Source organism: Salvia splendens, chromosome 2 (assembly GCF_004379255.2).
Source record: "Salvia splendens isolate huo1 chromosome 2, SspV2, whole genome shotgun sequence".
In the NCBI taxonomy this organism is placed as follows: domain Eukaryota; kingdom Viridiplantae; phylum Streptophyta; class Magnoliopsida; order Lamiales; family Lamiaceae; genus Salvia; species Salvia splendens.
In genome coordinates, this window is record NC_056033.1 from 37248509 (window position 1) to 37274619 (window position 26111).

The 26111-nt window shown below is 37.8% G+C and overlaps 4 protein-coding genes and 1 pseudogene across 5 annotated transcripts; 4 read left to right on the plus strand and 1 right to left on the minus strand.

The window, feature by feature from the left end:
* Positions 1-3203: 3203 nt before the first annotated feature.
* On the plus strand, positions 3204-5824 carry LOC121792573. The gene has a single exon (XM_042190568.1). It carries the CDS (start codon positions 3498-3500, stop codon positions 5436-5438), a length of 1941 nt encoding a protein of 646 aa, XP_042046502.1. The 5' UTR covers positions 3204-3497; the 3' UTR covers positions 5439-5824.
* LOC121792575 lies at positions 3894-13097 on the plus strand (annotated as a pseudogene).
* On the plus strand, positions 12207-13097 carry LOC121792576 (65-kDa microtubule-associated protein 3-like). Its single transcript, XM_042190569.1, has one exon. The coding sequence runs from the start codon at positions 12465-12467 to the stop codon at positions 12915-12917; it is 453 nt and encodes a 150-aa protein (XP_042046503.1). The 5' UTR covers positions 12207-12464; the 3' UTR covers positions 12918-13097.
* A 2237-nt stretch (positions 13098-15334) lies between these two features.
* On the minus strand, positions 15335-16866 carry LOC121769540 (protein DOWNY MILDEW RESISTANCE 6-like). 2 transcript variants are annotated; one of them, XM_042166392.1, is made up of 4 exons: positions 16826-16866; positions 16544-16751; positions 16149-16396; positions 15335-16074 (listed from the first exon to the last, which is right to left on the minus strand). In XM_042166392.1, the coding sequence occupies exons 2-4, from the start codon at positions 16736-16738 to the stop codon at positions 15510-15512; spliced, it is 1008 nt and encodes a 335-aa protein (XP_042022326.1). In that variant the 5' UTR covers positions 16739-16751; positions 16826-16866; the 3' UTR covers positions 15335-15509. The 2 variants fall into 2 exon arrangements, with proteins under 2 accessions (XP_042022326.1, XP_042022317.1); XM_042166383.1 differs by having other exon boundaries at positions 16544-16748; positions 16821-16853.
* Positions 16867-22122: 5256 nt separating this feature from the next.
* Positions 22123-25277, plus strand: LOC121765683 (proteasome subunit beta type-1-like). Its single transcript, XM_042161896.1, has 7 exons — positions 22123-22283; positions 22384-22491; positions 23271-23352; positions 23772-23901; positions 23991-24133; positions 24208-24294; positions 24919-25277. Exons 1-7 carry the CDS (start codon positions 22237-22239, stop codon positions 24991-24993), a joined length of 672 nt encoding a protein of 223 aa, XP_042017830.1. The 5' UTR covers positions 22123-22236; the 3' UTR covers positions 24994-25277.
* Positions 25278-26111: the final 834 nt, after the last annotated feature.

Sequence of the window (26111 nt, forward strand, 5' to 3'; positions counted from 1 at the left end):
CGGCCCGTGGTTGGCAGCGTTCACTAATCGCCGACATCATGTATGCATGTTTCATAATGCATAACATGATCGTTGAGGACGAGGAAGAAAATGTCACTTTGTGGAGCGATGATCCACTCGCCAGCACCGCGAGTGACTACGTTGTCACCGCCCCCGCCCGTGCAGGGCCTTCCTCCCGACATCCGCAATGTCATGGCCCGTTCAGCTGTGATGCGCCAAGAGGAACAACACACTCGCCTCCAAGCCGATCTAATCGAAGAGATTTGGACTCGCACCACCGTGTTCCGGCATTGACGATATGTTTTTAGTGGTTTTTTTTATATTTTTAAATTTCTATGTTGTAATTTTCAATCTTCGATCGAAAATTAACTCTTCCATGTTATAAATTTCCGGCGTTTTTTATTTTACATGTAAAATAGGTTGAAGTTGTGAATAGTGTCATTTATTAGTTACGGCCCGGGTTGTGGCCTGCAGGGTTAGAGCAGTTGGGGTCTGAGACTCAAATTTGAGGGAATGATGACGTGCAGGGGACTTGGGGCCTGAAATCCGGCCGGGGTTAATGATGCTCTAAGTCCAACCCTTGATTCATGTATGGGCCCGCACTGTTGAGCTAGGAAATGTGCAGAAATTAGTTATGTCGAATTTGTAGAGATTTAAAACTGCGGATCAAGAAATGAGGACAAATTTCCTCAGATACCCCTCCGAAATTCGTTCTCCCCCAAATTCACAGCTCACTCCAAGTCCTTCATTTGGTCGATCAGGCGCCGGCGGGCTTCGATTCATGATCAGAATTCAAATCCTAGTGGCTCCCCGACAGATTCGAGCGGCGACCGGAGGAATTGCTGATCTGACCGTTGGCGCCGCAGCCGGAGATACTCTGCCATCGATCAATAGGCGCATTCGTGAGCCACTGCGGGTGGAATTCGGTGGCGGAGAGCTTGAGTCCGGGGGTTCTGATCGTCGGGTGGCCGCTGGCGGCGGATCAGTGGTACAATGCGAGGATGCTGACAGAGGAGATGGGGGTGTGCGTGGAGGTGGCAAGGGGAGTGGAGAACGACGTTGGTATAGAGAATGTGAGAAGAGCGATTGAGGCGGTGATGGGAGCGGCGGAGATGAGGAGGAAAGCGGCGGAGAGTGGGGAGTTGATTAGAGCGGCGTGGATGGAGGCGAGTGGGCAGAAGACCATCCACAACGCGTCTCGCGCCGGGCTCGCGTCTCGTCTCGGAGAGACGAGACCCCCGCGAGACGCATTGCAGCGCCCATCTCGTCTCCAGCTCGCGACCGTCTCGTCGCGTAGCTCGTCTCGGAGAGACACGAGACGAGCTGTCTCGCCACGCGCCAGGGACACGTGGCACGTCCCCATGCGTGCGTGACGCCCACTCGCTGGCCCGCGAGTGGGCGTCGTCACTGATGATGCAATAATTCATTTTTTTTTAAAAAAAATCGATTTTTAATAAAAAAAATTTTTTTTTTCAAACGGTAATATTACCGTTAAATATTTATTTTCATTTTTTAAATTTTTAATTTTTTTACTCTATAAATAATTCTATTCCATACTCATTTCAAACACAAACACACATCTATTCCTCTCAAATCCTCACTATCACTCCAATTTCCATCTTCAATCAACTCAAACAAATGGATCCTTTTGAGCAAATGCGCCAATTAATGGAACAATCACTCGAAGAAGATCGACGACGAGAGGCGGAGGAAGCCGCACCACCCCCACGACGCTCCCGGAAGTACATCAATCGGAACCGGGAGGAAGCCGCCGCACGGTTAGTACGCGACTACTTCTGCGATAATCCGATTTGGGGAGATACCTATTTCCGTCGCCGTTTCCGCATGCGGAAACCGCTATTTCTCCACATAGCGAATACTTTGGCGGCCAGGGAGGAGTTCTTCCGAGAAGGGTTCGACGCGGTCGGTCGTCCCAGCCACACGACGCTGCAGAAATGTACTGCAGCCATCCGGCAGCTTGCGACTGGACAAACGGCCGATATATTCGACGAATACCTGCACATCGGAGACAGCACTGGGCGCTTGTGCTTGCTCAACTTCTGCAGAGGCGTCCGGGCAGCCTTCAGTGACGAATTTCTCCGGAGGCCAACCACGGAGGATTGTCAGTTCCTCCTCAACCTGCACGAACAAGTGCACGGATTCCCCGGGATGCTTGGCAGTGTCGATTGCATGCACTGGCAATGGAAGAATTGCCCGGTGGCTTGGAGGGGTTCCTACACGAGCGGCCACAAAGGCACCCACCCAACCGTTGTACTCGAGGCCGTTGCCGACTACCGACTTTGGATCTGGCACGCGTACTTCGGGGTCCCTGGCTCGAACAACGACGTAAACGTGCTCCAACAGTCCGACCTCTTTACCGAAGTTTTGGATGGTAAAGCGCCGGCCATCAACTTCGTCGCCAACAACCGGCGGTATAAAATGTGGTACTATCTCGCCGACGGCATCTACCCGAAGTGGCCGACCTTCGTGAAGACGTGCGGCAGGCCAACGAACCCAAAGCAGGCTCTTTTTGCGCAGAAGCAGGAGGCTGCGCGCAAGGATGTGGAGAGGGTGTTCGGGGTTCTCCAAGCGCGCTTCAACATCATCAAAGCCCCGGCTCGTTCGTGGTTCATGGAGAGCATGGTCGACATCATGTATACGTGCATAATCTTGCACAACATGATTGTCCGAGACGAAGGACCCGATGCCGGAAATTGGTTCGACCCCGAATCCCCCGGAACCTCAACCGCAAGTAGTCCGCCGCGAAGTGGAGCGCATCCATCTATACAAGAACGGTTGGCTATTCGGGCAAGGACACGCGACTCTAGCGCCCACACCCAACTCCAAGAGGATCTAATTGAGCACATTTGGGAAAACTTTGGCGGAGAAGATTAAATTATGTCATTTTTATTTTTTTAGAATTTTAATTATGTCTTCGTTTTTTTTAATGTTAAGTTGTAATATTGTTTTAATTTTAATAAAGTGTGTTTGTTTAAATTGAATTGGGTTTTAAAAAAAATTATAAATTAAATTGAATGAATAGTAATTAAGAGACGGTATAGAGACGGTTAAGAGACGGAGCGTTGCAGGTTCCGTCTCTTAGTTAAGAGATGGAGGAAAAAAGGACAGTGGGGCCCTCAAATAGTGCTCAAATAGTAGTTAAGAGACGGTTTAAGAGACGGTATAGAGACAGCGTTGTGGATGGTCGAAAGGGTCTTCGCTTCAAGAGGAAGATGATTTGTGGGTATTTTGGTCAATTTGGTTTGTAAAACCATGATAAAAAATTACCCAACATAATTTGGATGGTATAACTGTGGGCCCTACACGCCCAAATCTAACCAGTTTTAATTCTTCCCAACCCATACCAAGCAATTTGGTTCAATTTAATAAAATGAGGACACCTCATCATCTCCATCTATGTCAGAATCAACATAGCTTCAATTGTCAAAAACTCCACTACTGTGAACTACTTTTGGTCCCTCAATTCGTTCCCCCAAATGAATCCTAGCAAAATTGAGGAAGATCTCTTACACCACCTTGGCCCATCGCCGCACCACCACCACTTCTTGGACCCGCAATCGCAGCCCTCAATCCACGACGACGCCTTCTCCCTCGCCGAAATCGACCTCTTCCGCGACGCCGAAGGCGGAAGCCGCTCGTCCTCCGACGCCGAAATCCCTCTCCCACCATCCAACGGCACCGTTCAATTTCACAACCCTAATTTGCCAAATCACCCCTCTTTTAAGCGGCCGATTAACCAGACTCCGTTTTGCATCAGCCCTGAACCGCATATTTCCTCCCAATTCTACACTTTCAACAAGGAATCGCATGCTCTTATGATTCAGTGCTTAATTGATGGCCGATTGGCCACGCCGGAGGAGATCCGAGCCGCGACTCCGCCTCCTGTGCTCTCCAGTTGGCGGTCGGTGTGGAAGGATCGGAACGAGGACACAGCCTACCTGACGGCGTGGAAGCGCATTCAGGACAAGCTCAATGTCCACGTGTCGGAATCCGCTACTAGCATAACCGGTAATAGTAGCCATTTTCTTTGTTTCAAGAACAATTCAAGTCAATCTGTTTCGCATGTTGATCAGTGGCAGGACATAGTCATGTTATATCACGGTGATACGGAATTCAAACACTTAGGGTTGAAAGAAACTGTAGAGAGAATTAAGCAGGTGTGGACTGTAGGGGCAAAATTTTATGGCATTCCTGAGAGTTACATTAGGACTTGCGTGTCTGCTTGCCCTATTTGCTCTGATGAGTCTTCTGGGTGTGCTCCAAGGTCTAAGAGGCGTAGGTTTGAATATACCGAATCTTTTGATGTGCCCGCCAAGGAAGTCCCATCACAATTGCAAAAATTGGCTGCCAAGCATAAGGTTGTGTTGTGCATACGACAGAAATATATTAGGTTTAAGCCATTTAAGGCAGAGGTCAAGGACTACGCATGTCATAGAGCAGGAGAGCCAGCTTCCTCAAAAAAATCACATATGCTGAAGAGAGAGCCGTATGCGTCTAAGCGGTGTGGGTGTGGCTTTCGTATTAGGGCAATAGTTCCAATATCAAAATATAATGAGAAGGATAAGACATTTGTCTATGAGGAAGAGGGGACAGCTGTCTTTAAGCTTTATGCGGTGCATTCGGGACATGAGCCAGGGCCCTTGGATGGAAATGCTAGGATTATGCATCGAATGGTTGGACATAAAGGGGGACTGCTGATGGATCAAGAGAATGTATACGGAATGGCTGAAGATGGGGAAAATGAGAGTTTTGGGTACTTAGGGAAGGATTCTGGAGACTTGCAACATTCAGTTTTCCAGCAGGTGCAGGAAGTGAGGAGTGAATTGGGGTTGCTTGAGGTTAGGCTTGGGAAAATTCCACCTTCACTGTTAGGTTCTGTGTCTCGTGAACTCTTTGATATCGTGAATAAGCTTAGAAATGTTGCTGATGATGGTTCGAAGTCGGTTGGGTTGCTTTCAGAGAAGCAGCATCAGCATCTGGATGACGTGTTGGTGGTGGAGCATGATTTGCCTGATTGGGTGGATGACCACCACACTAGGATCTATGGTGATGGCAAGGATGCAGATGTTATAGAAGATGATGAGGACAGCTTTGGGAGAACTCTTGGTGAGGTTGCTTCTTGGGAACGGATGAGGACAGAGTGTAGGAATGAGAAGGATCTTCTTGGTGAGTCTTGTAAAGAGGAGAAGTGGTTAAAATGTGGTGGTTTTGATCAGAAGGGGATTCTTGGCTGCAGTAACCATAAACTGACCAAGCCCTTAAGGCATGCTGAATCAATAGATCCAGATGTTGGTCTTGCGGGTATACAGGTAGATGGATTCTACCCTGAAAATCCTAAATGGTTCGATTCTCCTTGTGGACTGGACCCGGGTGCTGACTGCGAAGATGGTGGATTCAGGCCTGGGGAGATTGTATAGAAATTTGGTGAACCCACTCTAACTAAATTCTTGGTTTTTTGGTTCTATTCACCTCAATTCACTATTGGAAGTGGGTTGTACTTGTACAAAGTACACAGCTTGAAAGCTCTCAGCCTCTTACAATCACAGTAACAGCCTTTTAGGTGTCTGTATTGCATGTAATTTGTAAAGTATAGTTCTCTGAATATACTTTAATCTACTCTGTGCTGATATTTTCTATTTTTTATTTAATCCTATGCTTTTTGCATGAGGAAGTCGGGCTATTCAGCCTTCATTGGCGTTTATGCTGTTCAGTAGAGATATACTTATATTCTCAAAACGTGTATCACGTGTATTGCTAATAGCATTGTATTCTTCTTTTAAGTTTTACAATAAGTTGGACTTAATGATTGTCAAATGTCAAGTATTTGTAGTCAGTCAGTTTTGTATCTACTAATATGGTAGATACTTATGATATGATAGAGCGAGTGTCAATCCAACTAACACTTGTGGTGGTTCGATATGAGCCTTAAGTTTGTAATTATGTTAATTATTGTGTACGGCTCTCTCTTTTGCACCAGATTGGGATGCTTATGTCTACATTGATATTTCTTTCATTTGTTTTGGTACCCTGCACTATATTTTTTCTTTTTTATGAGTACTATAATTTATATTTTAAAATTTGTTGTTTATGATGTGTCTCGGATTCTGGGTGTAGAATTGGTGTTCATGGCCATTTTTATAATGTGTATTGTGTTTTGTACACGACTACTTCTGTTTTTGAAAACCTCTATTGCCAACCTTGGGATATATGCTTGTACCCTTCGTGTACTTGTCAAAATGTAGTAAAGGTACCCTGCTATTAAAATGTTTTCTCTTTCTTATGAACTAAATTTGTAAAGAACTATACAGAGTTTATGTTCAAGGCCTAAGGTGTACGTGGTTGAGTAACTTTTGGTCTTTTCGCCTCGGTTAGGAAAAATAGCAATCATGATATGTGGTTGGATGCCAAATTAAGAATATATTTCTACTTTCCTATTTTGATTGATGAGTGAATTTACTGGATATGTTTTTTTGCATGTCATTCAAAATCTCAAATGATCTTGAAAATTATTGTTTGAAGTTGGAACTTATATATACATATGAGAAAATAATTACCAAAATAATGAAGAAATCTTCCTGTTGGCTAGGGGATTTTAATCATAAACCTTGTCAAAATTTAACATATTTGAGGCACAGTTTGAAGAGTTGGACAAATATTTATGGTTCCCTTTAATCTCAATGTTTACTGGCTTGAGTTCAATTGTCATCCATCGCTTTCTATTTATTGTAGTATCTCCTGTGGTGGCATTTCAGCCAGTGGAGGCATATAAGAAGGTGATCAAGTGCATACATAACATGCCCAGTCTCTGCAGGTACAATATGCTGCTTTGTCTTTTAGTTTGAAGGTAGAGTAGCAGCTTGTGATGAAGTTTTTAGATGGAATATTGTATGAAGACATAAGGAGGCATGCGAATCTACTTTTGTTCATGTACTTTAGATTTATTAGATTGATGAGATTTAATGTTCATGAGGTAAATTCTGGTTTTGACTTGATATAGGATATGTAATGATGTCTGCAAACCAACAAAAGTAATTTGAGCTGAATGTTATACCGGGATATGATTGTAGATTCTACGCTGACTAATCAGCCTCTTGTAGATGTGAAAATCTTCTTTTACAACACCTAACACTTGAGGGAAGATTTTATTTGACCTTCAGGCTAGCATGCATATCCACCTAATTTGTTATGCATATCCACCTACTTATTTATATGACCTTGGGGATGCATATCCACCTTAAGTACTCATGGATGTCTGGCGTGCCATTCTTTGTGCAAGAAACATGAATGAGCTATATGTCATTGTCATGTATCTACTGTACATGACGTAAATGATGAGCCAGAATCACTTTTAGCAGCTGCTGTCCTCTGAAAATGAATACAGTCTGCCCTAAATTAGCATTGACATAATTTTGGAGAAGGTGACTTAATATAATGAACTGTGCTTATCCTTATTTGAATCTCTCATCCCTTACTGTGTTCGTGTTGAGAAAGTTCAGGTTTAGTTTACATTGAGAAGCAGGAATCAACAAATTCCCCTTGCCTCTTGGATCCACAGAGCGAGCTACCTTGAAAAGAGCTTGGCATCCTATCTGTGCAAGAGTGGTAGGACCACTGCTGATGTTAATGGTTTCTGTTGGATAAATGCACTCAAACTAAATTTATGCCGTGCACCTTCATTTGAGTTCCATGAATCTATTCTGAACATCTGATTATACTTTTTTCTTCACGTAGTCCACTCCATGAATTAGGCACTAGATGAAAAGGTCTCAGTTTGGCCTAATAATTTTTGTGTGCGTGTTTTGTCTTCTCGACGGTTGTTTTCAGTCTCTGTGGTTTCACAGTTGGTCCTGGAGGATCTAAGTTCCATGCAGTAGTAATGTGCTGTGGTAAATGGACATTGCTTGTTGAACGGTTTGATTTAGTGCTCAAAGTATTTGGTGGGCATCTCCATTTATGTCTCATATATCAAGCTTACAAGAAAGGCTCCTTGAGATGGCAAATTTGATGGTATGCTCTTTCTCTGATTATCTTATATTATTATTATTATTAGTATAGCGGGCTCAATCCCAAGTGCTCTGCAGCATCTGTCCCAACTCCAGAAAACAAATAATGTATTATTTAATCTCATGTCGAAAAGAAACGCCTCAAATAACATGGGACGGAGGGATAATGTAATTGTGATATTTTCTAAAATGATAATACACATGCATCTTCTTCTTTTTATCTTTTCTAAAGGCATATAGATAGACTAGGAAGAGAACCCATAAAAATAAAAACTTGATTATAACAAAAGGGAATGAAAAATAAAAGCAAAGATTACTTCAAGTCGAAAGTTTAAAAGTTCACCTAAATTTAATTACCATAAATCAAAAATCCTCTTTGAATTTCAAAAAACAATGCGGGCCCCACAACACAGAAAACTTAAGGGGTGAACACATATCTCATACAAAATGTATAACGTTTACTTCAAGTTTGAAATTGACGTAAATTATACAAAAAGTTTCATTCATGGTTTGTACGTCATATATGTAAAAAGTTAACACCGTTTAAATACATATAATGGAGTGTACTAAATGGAAACACGAAAGAAACTTTTTGTATGATTTATGTCAGTTTCAAACTTTTTATATGATTTATGTCAATTTCAAACTTTTTATACTGATATGTAACAAATGTGATACATTTTGTATGAATTTTATATTTATCCCAAAACTTAATGACAAAAAAGCCCTTTCCCTCTCAATATATTTGATTAAAAAACTAGCGTTACGAACTCATTTCTCTACATTTCTCTACATTTCTATACATCCTCTTCCCCAATCTGCACACGCTTAAGGGTAGAAAAATATCTGATCAATCTGCCACAAGTTGGGAACAAAAGCCACGAATTACAACTGGGATCAACCGCTTTCAAGTTCAGGTTTGCCATTTTATCAATCTTTTTTCTTTCTTTCTTTTGAGTCGATAAACGGAATGAATGAGTTAGATGTCTCACTTCTGATGATGGAGATTTCGTAAAACTGTCGTGTTTTTTGGAACTGTCGGTTGATTTGGTGGATGTTTTTGTTTTGCGTGGATATATTGGTTTGATATGCGTCGTGAATTGATTTAGCTGATGAGTAACTTGATGACATTTGTACTTAACTTTTCCAATTTTAGCCCTGTTTCTCATGCCTCTTTGATCATGTAGTATTATATATTTGCACAGTATATGGAACGGGAATTCCATGTTTTTAGAGTTTTGCCACTAACTTTGCTGTTGTTGAAATCACATTTCCAATTTTCATTACGATTAAAGTGTAATCCTATCTCAGATTTTAGCTGGTATTTGTGCCTTTTTTGTTTTCTCTATCTAATGTAGCATAGTTTTCTGTTTTGTAACTCTTGGAACTCTGTAGACTTGCCACGGACAACCAGTATACTCATCAAGGACTTTGCCTATGGAAACAACTTGTGGTTCTCTTTTGTTAGAGCTACAGGTGATCTCAGATAATATTTTCTCGTATATCTATGAGTGATATGGATTCGGGGAATTTTGTTACCAAACATACACTACTAATATTTTCATTTTTGAAATGGTTATTGCGATCAGAAAATATGGGATGAAGTTGGCGAGGCTGATAATGAAAGGGACAGAATGCTTTTTGAACTTGAACAAGAATGTCTGGATGCATACAGAAGGAAAGTGGATCACGCAAACCGTTCAAGAGCACAGCTAAGGCAGGCAGTTGCTGATGCTGAAGCACAGCTTGCCGACATTAGTGCTGCATTGGGAGACTGACCAGCTCATATAAAGAAGGTGAAAATGCACAGCAGGAAAAGAAAAAAAAAAGAAGAAGCAACATTTAAAGCCTTAAGTAATTATAATTGAGAGGTTTTAGATCCTTTATATGCTTGATAAATAGTGAGTTTGCTGTTTGAAACAGAGTGCCGGGAGCCTGAAGCAAGAGCTTTAGACAATTATGCCTCATCTGGAAGATATGACAGCGAAAAGAAATGAGAGGAAGAACCTATTTTCAGAGGTTCTGAAACAAATTAATAGCATCTCTATGTAGCTTTCTAGTTCTACAGACACGTCTTGATGAGATGTCTGTTGATGAGAGTGATTTGTCAATGAAAAGGTTGGATGATTTACGTAATCAGTTGCTTTTGCTGCAAAAAGAAAAGTTGCTGTTCTCATTCTTCACTTTTTCTTAATGTTCATATCACTTAGGTTGACGTCAGAGCTAATTGCCACTTAATTAACAAAACTGTTAAGAGACGACAATATGAAAATGATGAATAAATAAATTTAGAACACTAAACAAAATGCTTAAATGATTTAGTCTGGAAAAGACTGGAAGATCTACTTTGTCATTTGGGTCAAATAAACACAGCATAAAACGTGTCTCAGTCCTGAATGACTTGAAGATCTACTTTTTCTGGAAGGACTGGAAGATCTAGTTTGTGTACAAGCACAAATCTCGCCGTGTCTGGGAGCCCTCTGCTTCAACTGAGGCTGACACCGACTTCCTTTTCTTATTGAATTCACTGAATCTATGTGCAGGATGAACGCATGAATGAGCTGCTTCACCTATTGAAAATCATTAATGCTCTATGCTCGGTGCTTGGGATGGACTTCAAATCAACAATTTGCAGTGTTCATCCATCTCTTGACAACGCATGCAAGAAGAAAAGTATAAGTGCGGATACAATGCAGGGTTTATCTGCTATGATATTTAGACTTAAGAATGTTAAGTTGCAGCGCATGCAAAAGGTATGTTTATTTTCAAGTCAACTCTCTTTCTTGCAATTTTCATTTCTCTCATATTGGCTGCATTTTCAGCTTCAAGAAATTGCAATGACCATGATAGAACTCTGGACTCTGATGGATACACCAGTTGAGGAGCAACAAATGTTCCAGAATGTAACACTTACTATTGCTGCTGCAGAAAATGAAATAACTGACCCCAACAGTCTTGTCTTTGGAGATAATCAATAATGTACTTCTTTTCTATCTCCCTTTCGTATTGTTTATTATTAAGAAGGCATTATACGTGGATGTACGTACTAACATTTCTTGTCCATAGGCTGAGGCAGAACTTTCGAGGCTGCAAGAAACGAAAATGAGTAAAATCAAAGAAGTCCTATTAAAAAAGAGAGTGATTTTGGAAGAAATATGCCACGGATCACACATGATTTTTAAAGGAAAATCTGGAAAAGATCTCTCTATAGAATCTATTGAGTCAGGTAAGGCTCCTTTGTACTAAATTCATGGCTAACGAGTTATTTTGTTTTGGTTTTTGTTTTCCTTTTTGTTGTGTCAAATTTTGAATAATAGGCAGCTAATGTTTGAATTGGGGCAATTTCCAGTGATTTGGGATTTTTAAAAGAACACCAGGTGAAAAGAGCCATTTCTTATTCTCTCAATCTTGCAGGGGCAATCAGTCCTTCTTATCTACTTGAAGAACTAGAGGCACAGATTACCAAGGTTAAAGAGGAGCATTAAGTAGAAAAGAGATTCTTGAAAAGGTCCAGAAATGGTTGGCTGCATGCGAAGAGGAAAGCTGGCTGGTAGAGTACAGTAGGGTTAGTAATAATGTTGGAACATTTCACTACATAAATCTGGCCCCTCTAAGTTTATCTCTAACGGTATATACTTCATAGGATGACAATCGTTATAATGCGGGACGAGGTGCTCATCTTATGCTTAAGCGTGCTGAGAAGGCTTGTGTGCTTGTAAATAAAATCCCAGGTACAATGCTTACTCTTTTTCATACTAATAGATCGTAAAGTGAAAAAGTATGTTATTTATTCATTTCTTGGTATCAAAGGAATGGTAGATGGTCTGAAGTCAAGGGTAAAAGCTTGGGAGAAAGAAAGAAATGCAGAGCTCCTCTACGATGGTGTAAGCAATCTTCCTTGTTATGTGACATTCTTGTGTAACTGTTGAATGCAACTTCCATAATAACATGGTTCATAATGGTAATTTAATTATTGTGATCTAGGTTGGTCTAATTTCCATGATTGATCAGTACAGCGAATTAAAGCGCTTGAAAGAACGAGTGTCAAATTCAGAGGGTATGTTTTATATGTAGTTGAACATGTGTGGGATTGACTGAAAGTGATAGATATTAATATACTCGATGGGTCATGTTTAGGGTCAGAAGAAGCTTCAGGGACAGTTAGTGGCTGAGCAAGAAGCAATCTATGGTTCAAAACCGAGTCCATCCAAGAGCGGGGCCAAGAGTTTAAGACCTTCAACCGGAGGCGTGGCTAGTAAGAGGTTTTCATTAGGAGGAGCAGCACTCGACAAAGCTACTCCCTCTTCTCGTTCCCTTAACAAGAATAAGTCCGTGAAACGCCAGACTTTGAACAATAATCACCACACTGGCCTTGCAGTTCCCGCTTGTGTTACAAACTCTTTATTAACCAATTCTGCAATAAGTGTGTGCGCGCTGATTATGATTAGTCTCGACTACACAGGTAAGAAGAAAAACATGAATAGTGGGGCAGCTAAACAGCATTCCAGCAGTGCATCAATCTCACATCACAGTGGATCAGCAGCGTTGAGGAAGGCCCTCTCTCCCTTGTCTTCACTATGCTCCAATGTGATTATTCAGCAGGAGGATAAGAACACCAAGAATGGGGCGGTCCAAGACGCTGAGAGTGGGGGTTACAAAACTCCGGTGGCTGCAACGGCAACGAAGAGGTATACTGCAAATGATGAGAGCAGAACACCAAAGAGAGTGCCAATTCCAGTGGCAGCCACTCCTCCAACAGCGTCTAGCCCAATGCGGACAGCGATGACCCCATTCACGCCGAGCGTTCGTGCAACTCAACAAGTGGAGTACTCGTATGAGGAGAGAAGAGCTGGCTTTGCTGTTGCTAAGGCACTCTCCCTTGTTGACGTTTAGAGCCATGTCGTTTAGGTTTGGTTTGGTTTGGTTTGGTTTGTGCAGGTATTCGCATAGGCCGTTGATCTATGGCTTCTACTACTAGTCTACTATTCATGCATATAGATTAACTTTCCTTCATATCTGTTCTTGTTTGGATTGATAATGATCATTTTGAATTATTTCAGTCTCTTTGTCCCATTGCCGTGCCTTATGGACCCTCGATTCAGATTTCTAAGTAAACATCTTGTTTCGGATTATATGAAGCTAACATTTGGCGTTGTCATTTTGCCATATGAATATGAATGCAATCACTATATATTCCGATGTTAATTGTTATTTTTAAAAACATAGTAGTAATTGTCGTATCATTTGACACAATAATTTATGCTTTTAAATTGTTTGTTTCATACTCCCTCCGTCTGCGAAATGTTGTCCAAGTTTGACTTGACACGGGTTTTAAGAAATGTGAAGAAAAGTGAGTGAAAAAAATTAGTGGAACGTAGGTCTAACATTTATATATTATTTTTATAATAGAATGTGAGTGTAATGAGTTATTTGAAAGTGAGGTCCATTTACTAAAAATGAAAAAAAAAAGAGCAAAGTAGACGACATTTTACGGACGGACCGAAATGGCAAAACTGGACAACATTTCACGAACGGAGAGAGTAGTAATCTGTAGCTTGACATTTGTGCTTTTTATAATTTTATAACAATAAATTATTTAATACAATTAGTAAATAAAAAGATACATTCCATTATAGTATATTGGTATGGTTGAGTGGTTATTGATAAATTACCGAAAATATAATGTGATTGAGTTGGAGAAATATTAAAAACTGAAAGAGAGAGATTAATTTAATACACTAGACAACTAGTCGTGATTGTTTTAGATTAAAATTATTATAAATGACATATTCATAATTACTATATATATTTAAAAAATATATATATAAATTAGTAAATTATAATCACAGTCTATCTTGTCGCACGTTATTCTAGCTTCTAAAGATTGGGAATCCATGGCTTCGATTTCCTGCAACACGTGTGCCCATGTTTTATGACACTTGTACCACATGCTATATATGTGGTGCCTTGTGGTAGTGACACAATCAAGCTAGTTTTATTTTTAACAAATCAATGATCAATCCAATATATTAACATATTCAAAATTGTATTCTTATATCGTTTGTTTCTCCGAATTAGAGTTCACGTTGTACGTTATATCGACCTTTCTTCCAAAATTCATATACATGTTCAAGATATATAACAAATTCATATCTGAAAAAGATATGTTAGGAAAATTTCTAATTATAGAGTTCCCGTTCAACCTATAGAGTTTGGCATTTTAATAGAAAGCGGTGGTCAAGATCTAGAGCTGAAATATTTTGCTTCACTTGATTTGGCCATTATATATTTTATTCCTACTTTTCTGAATTGGTTGTATTTTGTACTTCTCCATATTAAAATTGTTTGCATTTTGTAGTACTCAATATCATTTCAATTATATTATACTCTTGAAAATGATACTACTATTTATTAGTTTCGAGTCTTCTATGCAGCAGCTTTTAAATTATATTAATTTATTCGTTAAAAAATAATAATTTTTCATTTTTCCTAATTTCAAAATTTATTGTATTAATTCTGGTGTAGACCAAATCACACTTTTACTCACGATCACATTCACAACAAAAGTTAGATGAAGACAAAAAAATTATTAAAAAAAATAAATACTCTAATTAGAGTATTCTTAACCATTTATACCAAAGTCTAATTCATTTTAATGTATATATTACATTAAATAATGATTTTACTCTAATTAATTACACAAATTAAATTCAAAAGAATATGATATATTCATTTTACCTTTTATACTTTTACAATCAATTTTATATATTTTCATTTAAATAAATAATATTTACACTTAAATTAAAATACATTTAAGATACCATATATTAAAAATATAAATCTTACCACAACGTACATTTATCTATTACTATTACTTTGTTAAAACAAAAGAAATAATTAATTAAATTCATTTTGCGTAAATCGAATATTGATTATAAAATATTTATACAAGCTGGAGATTATGCACGTTGACAAAAAATAGAAAAAGGGAAAAAGAATTTTGCGTTGATATTGATATTGACAACATAGTACAATCATGCATGTATCCGTGTCAAGCTTTATAATACTCCACTACTATTTCCACCATTAAATATCTCGATCCTAATAATTCTACTATTTTCAGTAATAAATTTATATTTCACTAATTTTATTTTATTCATATTGTATTTTAAAATTAATATATAAAAATATGACCCATTCACTACTCACCTTTCATTAAATTCCTAAACAAAGACTGGATCTATTATTAGCATACAGAGAGAATACTAATAATGCATTTTTTTCGCTAATGACATGGGCACCCCGTAAAAAGCTCAACATCCTCTATTTTATTTTTCCAATGGTAGTATTACAATAACATTGATTTTATTTCTGAATTTTGAATTGTGGTGTATCATGTGTATTGGTAGTATAAAATTGGAGGAAAGATTATGGCATGAACTAAAACTAAAAACTATAGTCCAGTATTATTAATTGCGACTGCAGCTAGTTCTTGAATAACTCGAGGCGGTGCTTGTCGTCCAAATCCCCACTCCAAAACGTCTTATAATACTCATCATAGCTGAACTCCCTATACTCATTCCCTCTCCCCTCCTCCGCCGGAGCTCTGATCCTCGCCGCCTCCGACGGCGCCAGGAACGAGGCCACCGACAGCCTCGGCTTATGCGCATTCACCACCGCCCGATGCCACACGCTCTTGTACCTGCCGTTGCTCACCGCCTGAATCTGATCCCCGATGTTGATCACCAAGGCGTCCGGGTGCGGCTTCACCGCCAACCACTTGCCGTCGTGGCGAATGTGGAGCCCCGCCACCTCCATATCCTGCAGAAGGAGGGTCACCGCGTTCGGATCCGTATGCGCCGGCAATCCGTAGGTGAGTTCCGGCTCCGGGCAAGCCGGGTAGTAGTTCAAGGCCATGTGCTGCGCTTGCTCCTCCCCTCCTAATATCGTTTTTAAACAATCCTTCTCCAATCCTAAACTCAACGAAATCGCCTCCTCCAGCCTCAGCCCCAGTTCCCTGATTTCCTTGCAGTAACTGCTAACAACCTCCCTACAAAAGAAGAAGATGAAGAAGAGAATTAGAAAATATGCAACCAAGTATATAATACTCACTCCATTACTTACTTGAAACAAGAGGGGACAGTGGGCCACTCAGGGGTATATTTTTCCAAGGGGTGGCAATGGAGGCGGAGATAATCGCGCCAGTTGTGAACGGTCTCCTTGGTCACGTTGAAGCTCGAGGACAGCCGCATCGTTTTACTAGGATCGTCCGAATATAGTTTCATCTTCTCCTCCACGCTCAACCCGAACAACTCGTGACTCACTGCCACGATCCTATTCACCGCCTCCTTCGATACTCCATGATTAATCGCCTGGAGTTTTTTTTTTTTTTTTAATAATTTGTTAGAAAACATAAATTCAATGGATACACATATTTCTTCTATACTAGCTAGTAATGAATTAGCAACAGTAGGTCGATAAATTAGTAACAGTAGGAGGAGTATAAATGTATAATTAACCTGAAAGAAGCCATACTCGCGGCAGGCTTGACCGATTTGTTGGATGAGTAGAGTTTCATCTGCGCAACTGAGGTCGATGAGAGGAATGTTATCGAGCACATCAACTTCGGCGAGCTTCGGCCTTTCTGACTCGCCGCGGATATAGCTCGCCGGCAGACTCGAGAATTTGGTGCCGCTGATAATCTTAGTAGCCATGGAAACCGATCTGCGACAATTAATTTTAATGCCTACATTATTTACAGAAAATAGGCAAAGAAAGAAGAGTACGCTAAGGAACCTGGTGTGGTAGATAAAAATTGAGTCTCCTGTATTGCCTATATTCTATTGCACATGAAAACTCCACTGGCCTCCAACCGTTTTAAATAGTCGACGATGAGATATGCTGCAATTAATTCATCTGACGTCATGCTTTAGACGTCACCGGGATGGGTGTCATCTCTTTTATTAAAAGACTATTAATTTCAGATTGATTTGCTTTCTACTTTTGTTCAATAAAAGATGTCACATACATTTATGGTATAATACGAGATTTTAGAAGATTTTATTATATGCAGTATGTGAAGAGAAAAATATATTTTTATATAATGATGTGTGAGAGAACTTTTTTTTTAAAAAAATATCTTATATCTTATGAAACAAACTAAAAAGAAAAGTGAGATATCAATTAAAAAGATATCTTCAATATGATGGAGGGAGTACTATTGTTTTGATGAGGCTTATCATGCAAATCTATCATATTCTTGATTGCACACGATCATTAATTTTAAAAACTCATCATTTTCACATTATTGTATTTTATTTTCTAAATGAAATCGCGTGATATCGGATTTTAACATGTAGTACTATCAATCATATATATCAGCTTTTGGTCATTATCAGATTGTTATATATGGCGAGGTATCAATTGAACTGATAACAATCTAACCCACACGATATAACACCCCAAGTCTCATCTATCTCGTACTTTCAGTATTTTACGACATTCGCCCACAAAAAATAGTCTATTGTCATAATTTTTAATGCAAAATTGGTGAGGTATGAGAAATATATAAAAGATTGGAATGCTATTAGTGGAAAATAAGACTCATTTTATTAGAGAGTACAAATTTACTATAAATAAATAGAGACTAATTTTGGTGGATCAAAGTGGATAAATATGATTATTATTCGTGAATGTGGGTAGTATAACTTATTTTTTTTAACACCTACAATCTTAGTTTATTTATCACTAAAAAAAATTGTCATATTTTTCTTTTTGATTCATCACATAGAAAGTCTTCTTTCCATCTTTAAAAAAAGTAAATTATCATTAATACAAATAACTGTTTTTTTCATTTTAAAAAAAAGTAAATTATCAATAATACAGTTAACTTTTTTCCCTTTCTTCATTATTACTTTAATTATACCTCTATATTAATATATTAAAAAATATCTTTTATCACCTAACACATTAAACCACATTTTCTAAAAGTACATATCATTTGTAAAATTATACTATTCCCAAAAATTAATTTTAATATAATTATATCAATAATCCAGTGAGAATTTATAATTATTTTTATATACAATTTCTAATATCGAAATTAATAATTATTGAGATTAATTAATAAAAAATTGGAGTTGCTCTGCATTATCCTTATATAAACTTATAGTATATATCAAAGTCAAGTGTGATTTCAACAATATACATAAAATACAATGCTCTTATAATAGATGTGGATTCATTTTTCCACTCATCTCATTTTTCGACTCATCTATATACGTATACAGCATTAATAAAAACTTTTCAAAAAGTTAATGAAATATTTTTGTGATAACTAATTGACGTTGTATAAATACAACCTACATTTACCAATATAAGATCAATTTTAACAAACACGTGTTTTAAGGAATGTAGTAAAAAGTTAGTGGAAATTGTTAGTGGAAGGTGGGTATTACATTTATATATTAGTTTTATATTGAAATATGAGTGAAATAAAGTTAGTGGGATGTGAGGTCTATTACTAAAAGTAGTTAAAAAGCAAATGATACATTTATTGGTGGACAGACGAAATGACAAAATGAGACACTTATTGGTGGGCGGAGGGAATAGTAAAATTAGTAAATTTAGATTTTTATAAAGTGAAACTAAAATATAATCCTTACTTTTTACTATTTTTAGTAATGAACTTCGTATTTCACTAACTGATTTCGCTTACATTTTATTAAACAATCAATATATAAAAATGGTAGGATTTATATGGCTATATTCCGGTAACTTTTCCACCCACTTTTCACTATATTTACTAAAACACATGTCAAGTTAAATGGTGCCAATTAATATAGGATGGGTATGAGTACTTGATTAGTCATAGACTGGTTTGAATTATGTAATGACATGCTTCCTCCAACATTCACATGGCACATTTACTAATAGATTTGAGATTAAATTATATGTAATGCTTAAAACGTGCTTATTCGTGATAGAACACCAAATGTGATAAAATCAATTCATTATGCAAATACTACCAAATTCTAGTTTAATGTAGAGTTTTTTTTTCACACAATTTTAGGATAGGAAATATTAAAATGTGAAGTACAGTAGCAAAATGGATTACACGTAAGAACTCGAGATTTTGGAATTTGGCTATATATGTCGATGAACTATTTATTAATAACTGGCAACACACTAGGGGTGAGCAAAAAAATCGAAAACCGAATATCCGAACTGAACTAAACCGAAATTTTGAAATTCGGTTCGGTTTTTTCAGTTTTTCGGTTCGGTTCGATTTTAAAAATAAAAAAAATTCTGTTTTTCGGTTCGATTCGGTTCGGGTGAAGGAAAAAACCGAAAAACCGAAAAACCGAATTATATATTTTTTCTATTAATTTAATATATTATATTATATATAATATATATATTCTTTTAATATATTCTACTATATAATATATATTATATGTATTATTAATTTTATATTATATATAAATATTCTATTAGTATATATAAAATAAAATAAAATACACATATATAAATATATATTTATATTATATTTATTTTTTTCAGGTTTTTCGGTTTTTTCGGGTTTTTTTCGGTTTTGTTCGGATTTTTCGGTTTTTTAAGTTCGATTTTCGGTTTTTTCGGTTTCGTTTTTCAGTTTTTCGGGTTCGGTTCGGTTTAGATTTTGAACTAAATTCGGTTTTTCGATTTTGGTTCGGTTTTGGCAAAAAATTGAACCGAAACCTGAATGCACACCCCTACAACACACTGAATATATTTCATTTTTTAAATCATTAGAGAGACGACTTACAAAATTACATTCTCTTCTTTCTTTAATTCAATAATAGTAATGGAATCACATGGAAAGTGCAAATAATACGCTAATCTTGATGAAAAGTTCGGCACCATCTATGATAAATAAAAAAATAAAAAATGTGAAGTGATATGACATGCTACCACGACGCGACGTCCATCTATTTATTAACAAGTTTGAATATATTCGATATTGATGATGTCGGCAGTTAATATTGCTCCATTACTAATCCAAGCCTTCTAGCTCAACTGGTTAAGAAGGGAGTCAAGGATACCGCGTCATCCTAGAGGTCGCGTGTTCGATCCCTGCGAGACGCATCTTGAGGATTAATTTCTCTGGGGCCTAGTGGATTCACTGGCCTGACTCCAGAGCTTTCGATCCCTGGGAGACGCATAATTTCTCTGGGGCCTAGTGGATTCACTGGCCTGACTCCAGAGCTTTCGATCCCTGGGAGACGCATCTTGAGGATTAATTTCTCTGGGGCCTAGTGGATTCACTGCCCTGACTCCAGAGCCATCTTGAGGATTAATTTCTCTGGGGCCTAGTGGATTCACTGGCCTGACTCCAGAGCTTCGGGAGGTGATTAAGTCTGTACCCGTCCCTGGACCCAGGAGCTGGGGGAGGTGAAAAATCCTGGACCAGTTCTTGCGGGGCTGGTGGACCCATTGGGTCCCATCTTGACAACGAAGCGCGTCTTGATAAGACGCTTCACCTCCGACCGTTAGGCCGGGGGTCCGAGTCACTTCGGGGGTAGGTGGGGAACCACCGTCTATCCTCCTTTAAAAAAAATAAAAAAATATTGCTCCTAATACTAGTATGTGATGTTTTATGCTTGATTCATGGTAAAATAAAGATTCGTTATTTTCTTTGTTCTATAAAAATTCAATATTCGTGTTAGGGATTTTTTTAATTACATAGGATAGAGAATCGTGATAACATATATATTCATCCAACTAATGCGACAATGATCTATACAAGTGCCACACATGACATATGCATATATAACTATGTACGATTGAATAAAATTAAGGGATAATTGTCAAGAAATATGTGGACTTTTGGGATTTTTTTTTCTTTAATCTTAAACCACTTTCAAACCTTGCCACCTGATCTTTGATTATTTTTACTTTCAAACTTGATCAATTAATCATACTACTTTTGGTTAATTTCAACAATAGTTGTTGCTGGAGCCCTTGATTTGACAAAATGGGTATTGGACTTTGACAACTAATTGCTTATACTCCTATAGAATATACTTGTATCTGGAAATCCAATAAATTTAGTGTTTGCAATTGCACTGTTCATTTAACGTCACCTACTTACTATTTGTGTTGCGACGTCGACTAAATTTGTGCACACTATTTCCGTCTGGGCTTAATTCCTCCAATTTTATAACTATATTTGTTTACAATATCTACTGTTTTAATATACTTTTAATGGCCATTTTCACTTTTTATTATAAATAATAAATAAATTTTATATTCCATTAACTCATTTCATTCACATTTTATTATAAAACACATATATAAAAGTAGAACACATATTCTATTAACTTTTTCAACACATGTTCCTTTACATTTTTTAAAACTCGTGCCATAACCAAAGTGAACAATTATTGAGAAATGAAGAGAGTAATAAAGTTAGAGACTCAGTTCTTTAAATATGAGATTATGATCTTCAAATGTAACATATAAAGATATCAATAGAATCTCATTCATATTAACCAGATGCAGAAAAAGAGAAACATATCTCCCTATAAATGTTGACGCTTGGAAAATGATTTTCTAAATTCATTAGAAGCATCAAGAATTCAAATCCAAGTACGCTTTCACTTTATAACTATCAATCATATTCAACATGTACGATTTATGTTAATTATCAAGTAAGTATGTTTCCAACATATCATAAGTATGAAAATTATTTATATTTATATGTGTATATAACTAATATGTATTTCATTTCATAATTTTTAACAATTTTAGAATTGTCTAATTTAAATCCATTTTTATATACCACAAATCACATCAAATTAAAGCTATAAGGATAAATCATAAATTCATTATTTGCATTATTTTTTTAAATAGTAATAACTAGAGTCTACCGTGAGTAATTAGGGGCTATGTTAAATCGAATTTGGCAAAAACTGATTCGTCCAGTTTAGCCTACATGACTATGAAGACCTTAAGGCCCAACTAACCCAATTTGGACCAACTACAATAGCAGGCCCAAATAATTTATGGCAACGACGTCGTATTGGGTCATTGAATTGCTTTCTTGAGAGGAAAGACAGCTTGAGAAAAGGGAAGTGCGATTTCAACCCTCAGCATAATTTCATCTATCTCACTCGCCCTGCCCCCTCTCTTTCTACGATTGATTGTTCGCGTTAGTTGATTCGAGGTCACGATGCCAAAGCAGCAAGCAAATTGGTCTCCCTACGACAACAATGGAGGGTATTGTAAACCCTATGTGGATATTTTTTCCATCAGCAAAGTGAATGCCGGTTCCGAATTCCAACTGCTGATGTTTGGATGTTTTGTGTTTTCTATGCAGGACCTGTGTCGCGATTGCCGGAGCTGATTACTGTGTGATTGCGGCTGATACTAGAATGTCCACCGGCTACAGTATCCTTACCCGCGATTACTCCAAAATTATTCAGCTGTAAATCCTTTTGATTCATACTGTGTTCTGACCGCTGAGTCGCTTTTTATGTTTCCCCATTAGTAGTCTGAATTGGGTATAATGTACATTTGTTAGGCGTTAAATGAACGGGCAACATATAACTGTGAAACGATTTTGTAACCAGCTTTTCTCTTTGATTCACTTTTTCATCATCTGGCAAGTCAGCTCTTAGAAATGAGAATTTGGGTTTGCCAAACTAATTTAATAGACAATGGAAAGGTTACGAGCTAAGTTGTTAGTATCTTCTATCTCTCTGGTAGATTTACATACATGGTTCGATTTTGACACAGTTCTAGTGATTGAAGTATTTGCGTCTTGGAGAATACACATGTGCTTGATATAAAACATTATGTCTCTTTAGCTATTAAAAGTTTGATGTCTTCTGCTGAACTTGTGAGTTCTATTAGAATTAGCTTTTTAATGCAACATGGAGGTGTCTCGTCATTGATCGTTAAACAATCTGAAAAGATTGTGCATGTTATATCCCTATATTGTAAAATTGGTCTCTCATCGCTATTTCCATTGCTTCATAAAATCCACCTTTATTTAATCTTCATATGCCTAGAACCTTCCCTTGGGAAAATTAGCCCCCTTTTCTCTTTTTTCTTCTGGAATTTTAATTGGTTGAGCATAGCCCATTGATTTCTCTTGGTAATTCCCATTGTGTATACTGGTTGATTTCTTGTTAAATTATTATTGAGTATCTTGTCACTCATATCATGTGTAATAAGATTTTTTTGGTTCATTTTACCATATAGAGCGGACAAATCTGTGATGGCCTCCTCAGGTTTTCAGGCTGATGTAAGAGCACTACAAAAGGTCTTAGCAGCTAGACACTTGGTGAGTTGCTGAAACATGCAATATACAGGCTATTAATGCTTTTTTGAGTATTTACATCTTTTCTTGCTGAATATGTTTGTATTAACTGCAGCCTGCAGGGGCTTGGTAATATACCTCTATGTTGCCAGCATTCTATTCCAATAGTTCTTTTCTGTTTCTTTTTATTTTTCGCCTTTGGTTTATTCTGATGGTATAATTATGTTAACATCCAACAATAATAGATGACTCCGAGATTAGGTTATGATTCTTAAGTTGGACCAAGTAAGCATGTTCTGCTCGATAGACTTTATAAATATATTAACATCCACCAATAATAGATGACTCTTGAAGATATGTTTTGGACAGCTTTCGTATTAATGGTTCTTTAATTTGGCTATAACAGGCGAAAAAGTTATCATTTCTTTTTTCCTTTGGTGCAGCTTTATCAACACCAGCACAACAAGCAAATGAGCTGCCCTGCAATGGCCCAGTTGCTTTCAAACACCCTCTACTTCAAGCGTTTCTTCCCATACTATTCTTTCAATGTCTTGGGTGGCCTTGACAGTGAGGGTAAGTGCAAAGGTTACTTTAGTTTGATTTATCCCAAATCTTTTCTGTTAGTTTGTTGATCTTTTCCTACCTTCTGAAATTTATCAAAGGAAAGGGCTGTGTCTTCACATATGATGCTGTTGGATCTTACGAACGAGTGGGATACAGTGCCCAAGGTTCTGGTGCAACTCTTATCACACCCTTCTTGGACAACCAACTGAAATCTCCAAGCCCTCTTTTGTTGCCTGCAAAGGTTTGCATTTGAATTTCCGTGTGACTCATTTCTGGCGTCACCTTGCATGCCTGAATGAACGATGATAACTGCAGGACGCAGTGACTCCACTTTCAGAGATAGAAGCCATCGACTTGGTGAAAACCTGTTTTGCATCAGCAACCGAAAGAGATATATATACAGTAAGTTTGTGTTCTGTCAAGCATTCCAGTTAGTAAGACCGAGTGTAATGATTTTTCTTTGGTTCTATCGGTGTTTTAAAGTTCTCTGGGGGTTCTTCTCTCTATGAATGTTGTGTTTTACTCATGCCCTATAACAAACTCCCTCCGTCTCTTAGCCCGTCCCTTGCTAAGAGAGTCATTTCTTTTCGGCGCGGGATTTAAGAAAATGAGGTTATTAGTAAGAAAATGTGAGTGAATAAAGTAAGAGATGGAATAAAATAGAGAGGAAAAAGTAAGAGAGAGAATGCCAAAAAAGGAAATGACTCACTTATCTTGGGACATCCCGAAAAGGAATACGAATCACTTAGCAAGGGGTGGAGAGAGTAATAATTTAGGTTTAAGGTGGTAACTAACGTGTGATTTGATCAGTGGGTAATAAGCCTTTATGTTATGACATCATAAGATAAGCTATCGCAAGTAATTTGCTCACTGTCATGTTGAGAGATTGACCACATTTGTCATAATATTCGTTATTATCTAAGGTCTTGACCATTCTTATCTAAAGATTCAGTTTATCCTAGATATTTGAAGGATCAACTGTCACCGAGGACCATTCTTATTTCCTCAATCTTTTGGTGATTGCAGGGAGACAAAGTGGAGATGCTCGTATTGAATGCTAGTGGTATCCGTCAAGAGTTCATGGAACTCAGGAAAGATTAGATCCATTCCCTGTTTGTTGTGCTCCAGCTTTCCCAGAAACCAGAGATAGTGTACGAGGATGGGCACTTGGGCTTACTGGGGCACCACCAGTTTCCTCATTTCACCACCATTCACATGGAGATTCTCTGCTTGTATTTCGATCTTAGTTTGTGGCAAATATATGGATCGCGGGTTGGTAACCGTAGTAGTTCTGGAAGAATTTTAATTATATGAAACTTAAATGAAACCAGTTTGTTCGAAACATGGATATTTCTTGATATTCTACATCTTTCTCACTTCAATCATGAAGCATGTCTTATTAGTGAATTATCCTTAATACTATTAATTAATCGATTATATTAGGGGTACTTATAAATGTACGTACCTCTGTCTAGCAAATATGAGTCTTACATTCTGTCTATAACTATGAGTTTAGCAATTTCTATTTTGGACAGTAAAAATAGGTCATACCCTCTACTAATTTATTTCACACATTTTACTAAGGGTTCGTTTTCGTTTGATGCCCCTGTATAACCCAGAAAATGGCTTGTTTCTGGTCAAACTCAAATGTTTGATACCTTTGAGTATTTACTGTCGGGCCCGTGAAATGAGCGAGACCCATATATCTATTCCCACTTGCAGCAGTTACCTTTTCGGAGCCTACCCCTCTGATATTTTTCTGTTGTGTCAAGAAAAAAAAATCTTTCCTTTGCCCCTCTAATATTCTCTCCTGCATTCCATATTTCTTATCACCACAGCTTTCTTCAATGAATCCATTGTTTTTGTGCAGGGAGATTTCACTGGTTATTTGGCTATGAAGTTACATTGAAATATTTCAAATTGGTTTGACAAAAAAAACATGGTGCCGAGTTTGCACGTGACAGATCTGAATACCCAAAATGTCGTCGGCGTTGTAGTCCGTTGAATTGTGATTATTTTCTAGCAGATTCGTGAATGAGAAATCGACAAAGAAAAGGAAATAACTTAATATCTAAGGCGGATTCTTGAAGATGAAGCTGCAATTAGTGAAAATCCATAGCGATTTGAAGAAGGAAATACGGCCAACTATTTCAGGCGAAAAACTCATCAGCTTCTTGTGGAATAGCAAAGCCCGGCTGTTAAGATTTGAAGAAGGTGAA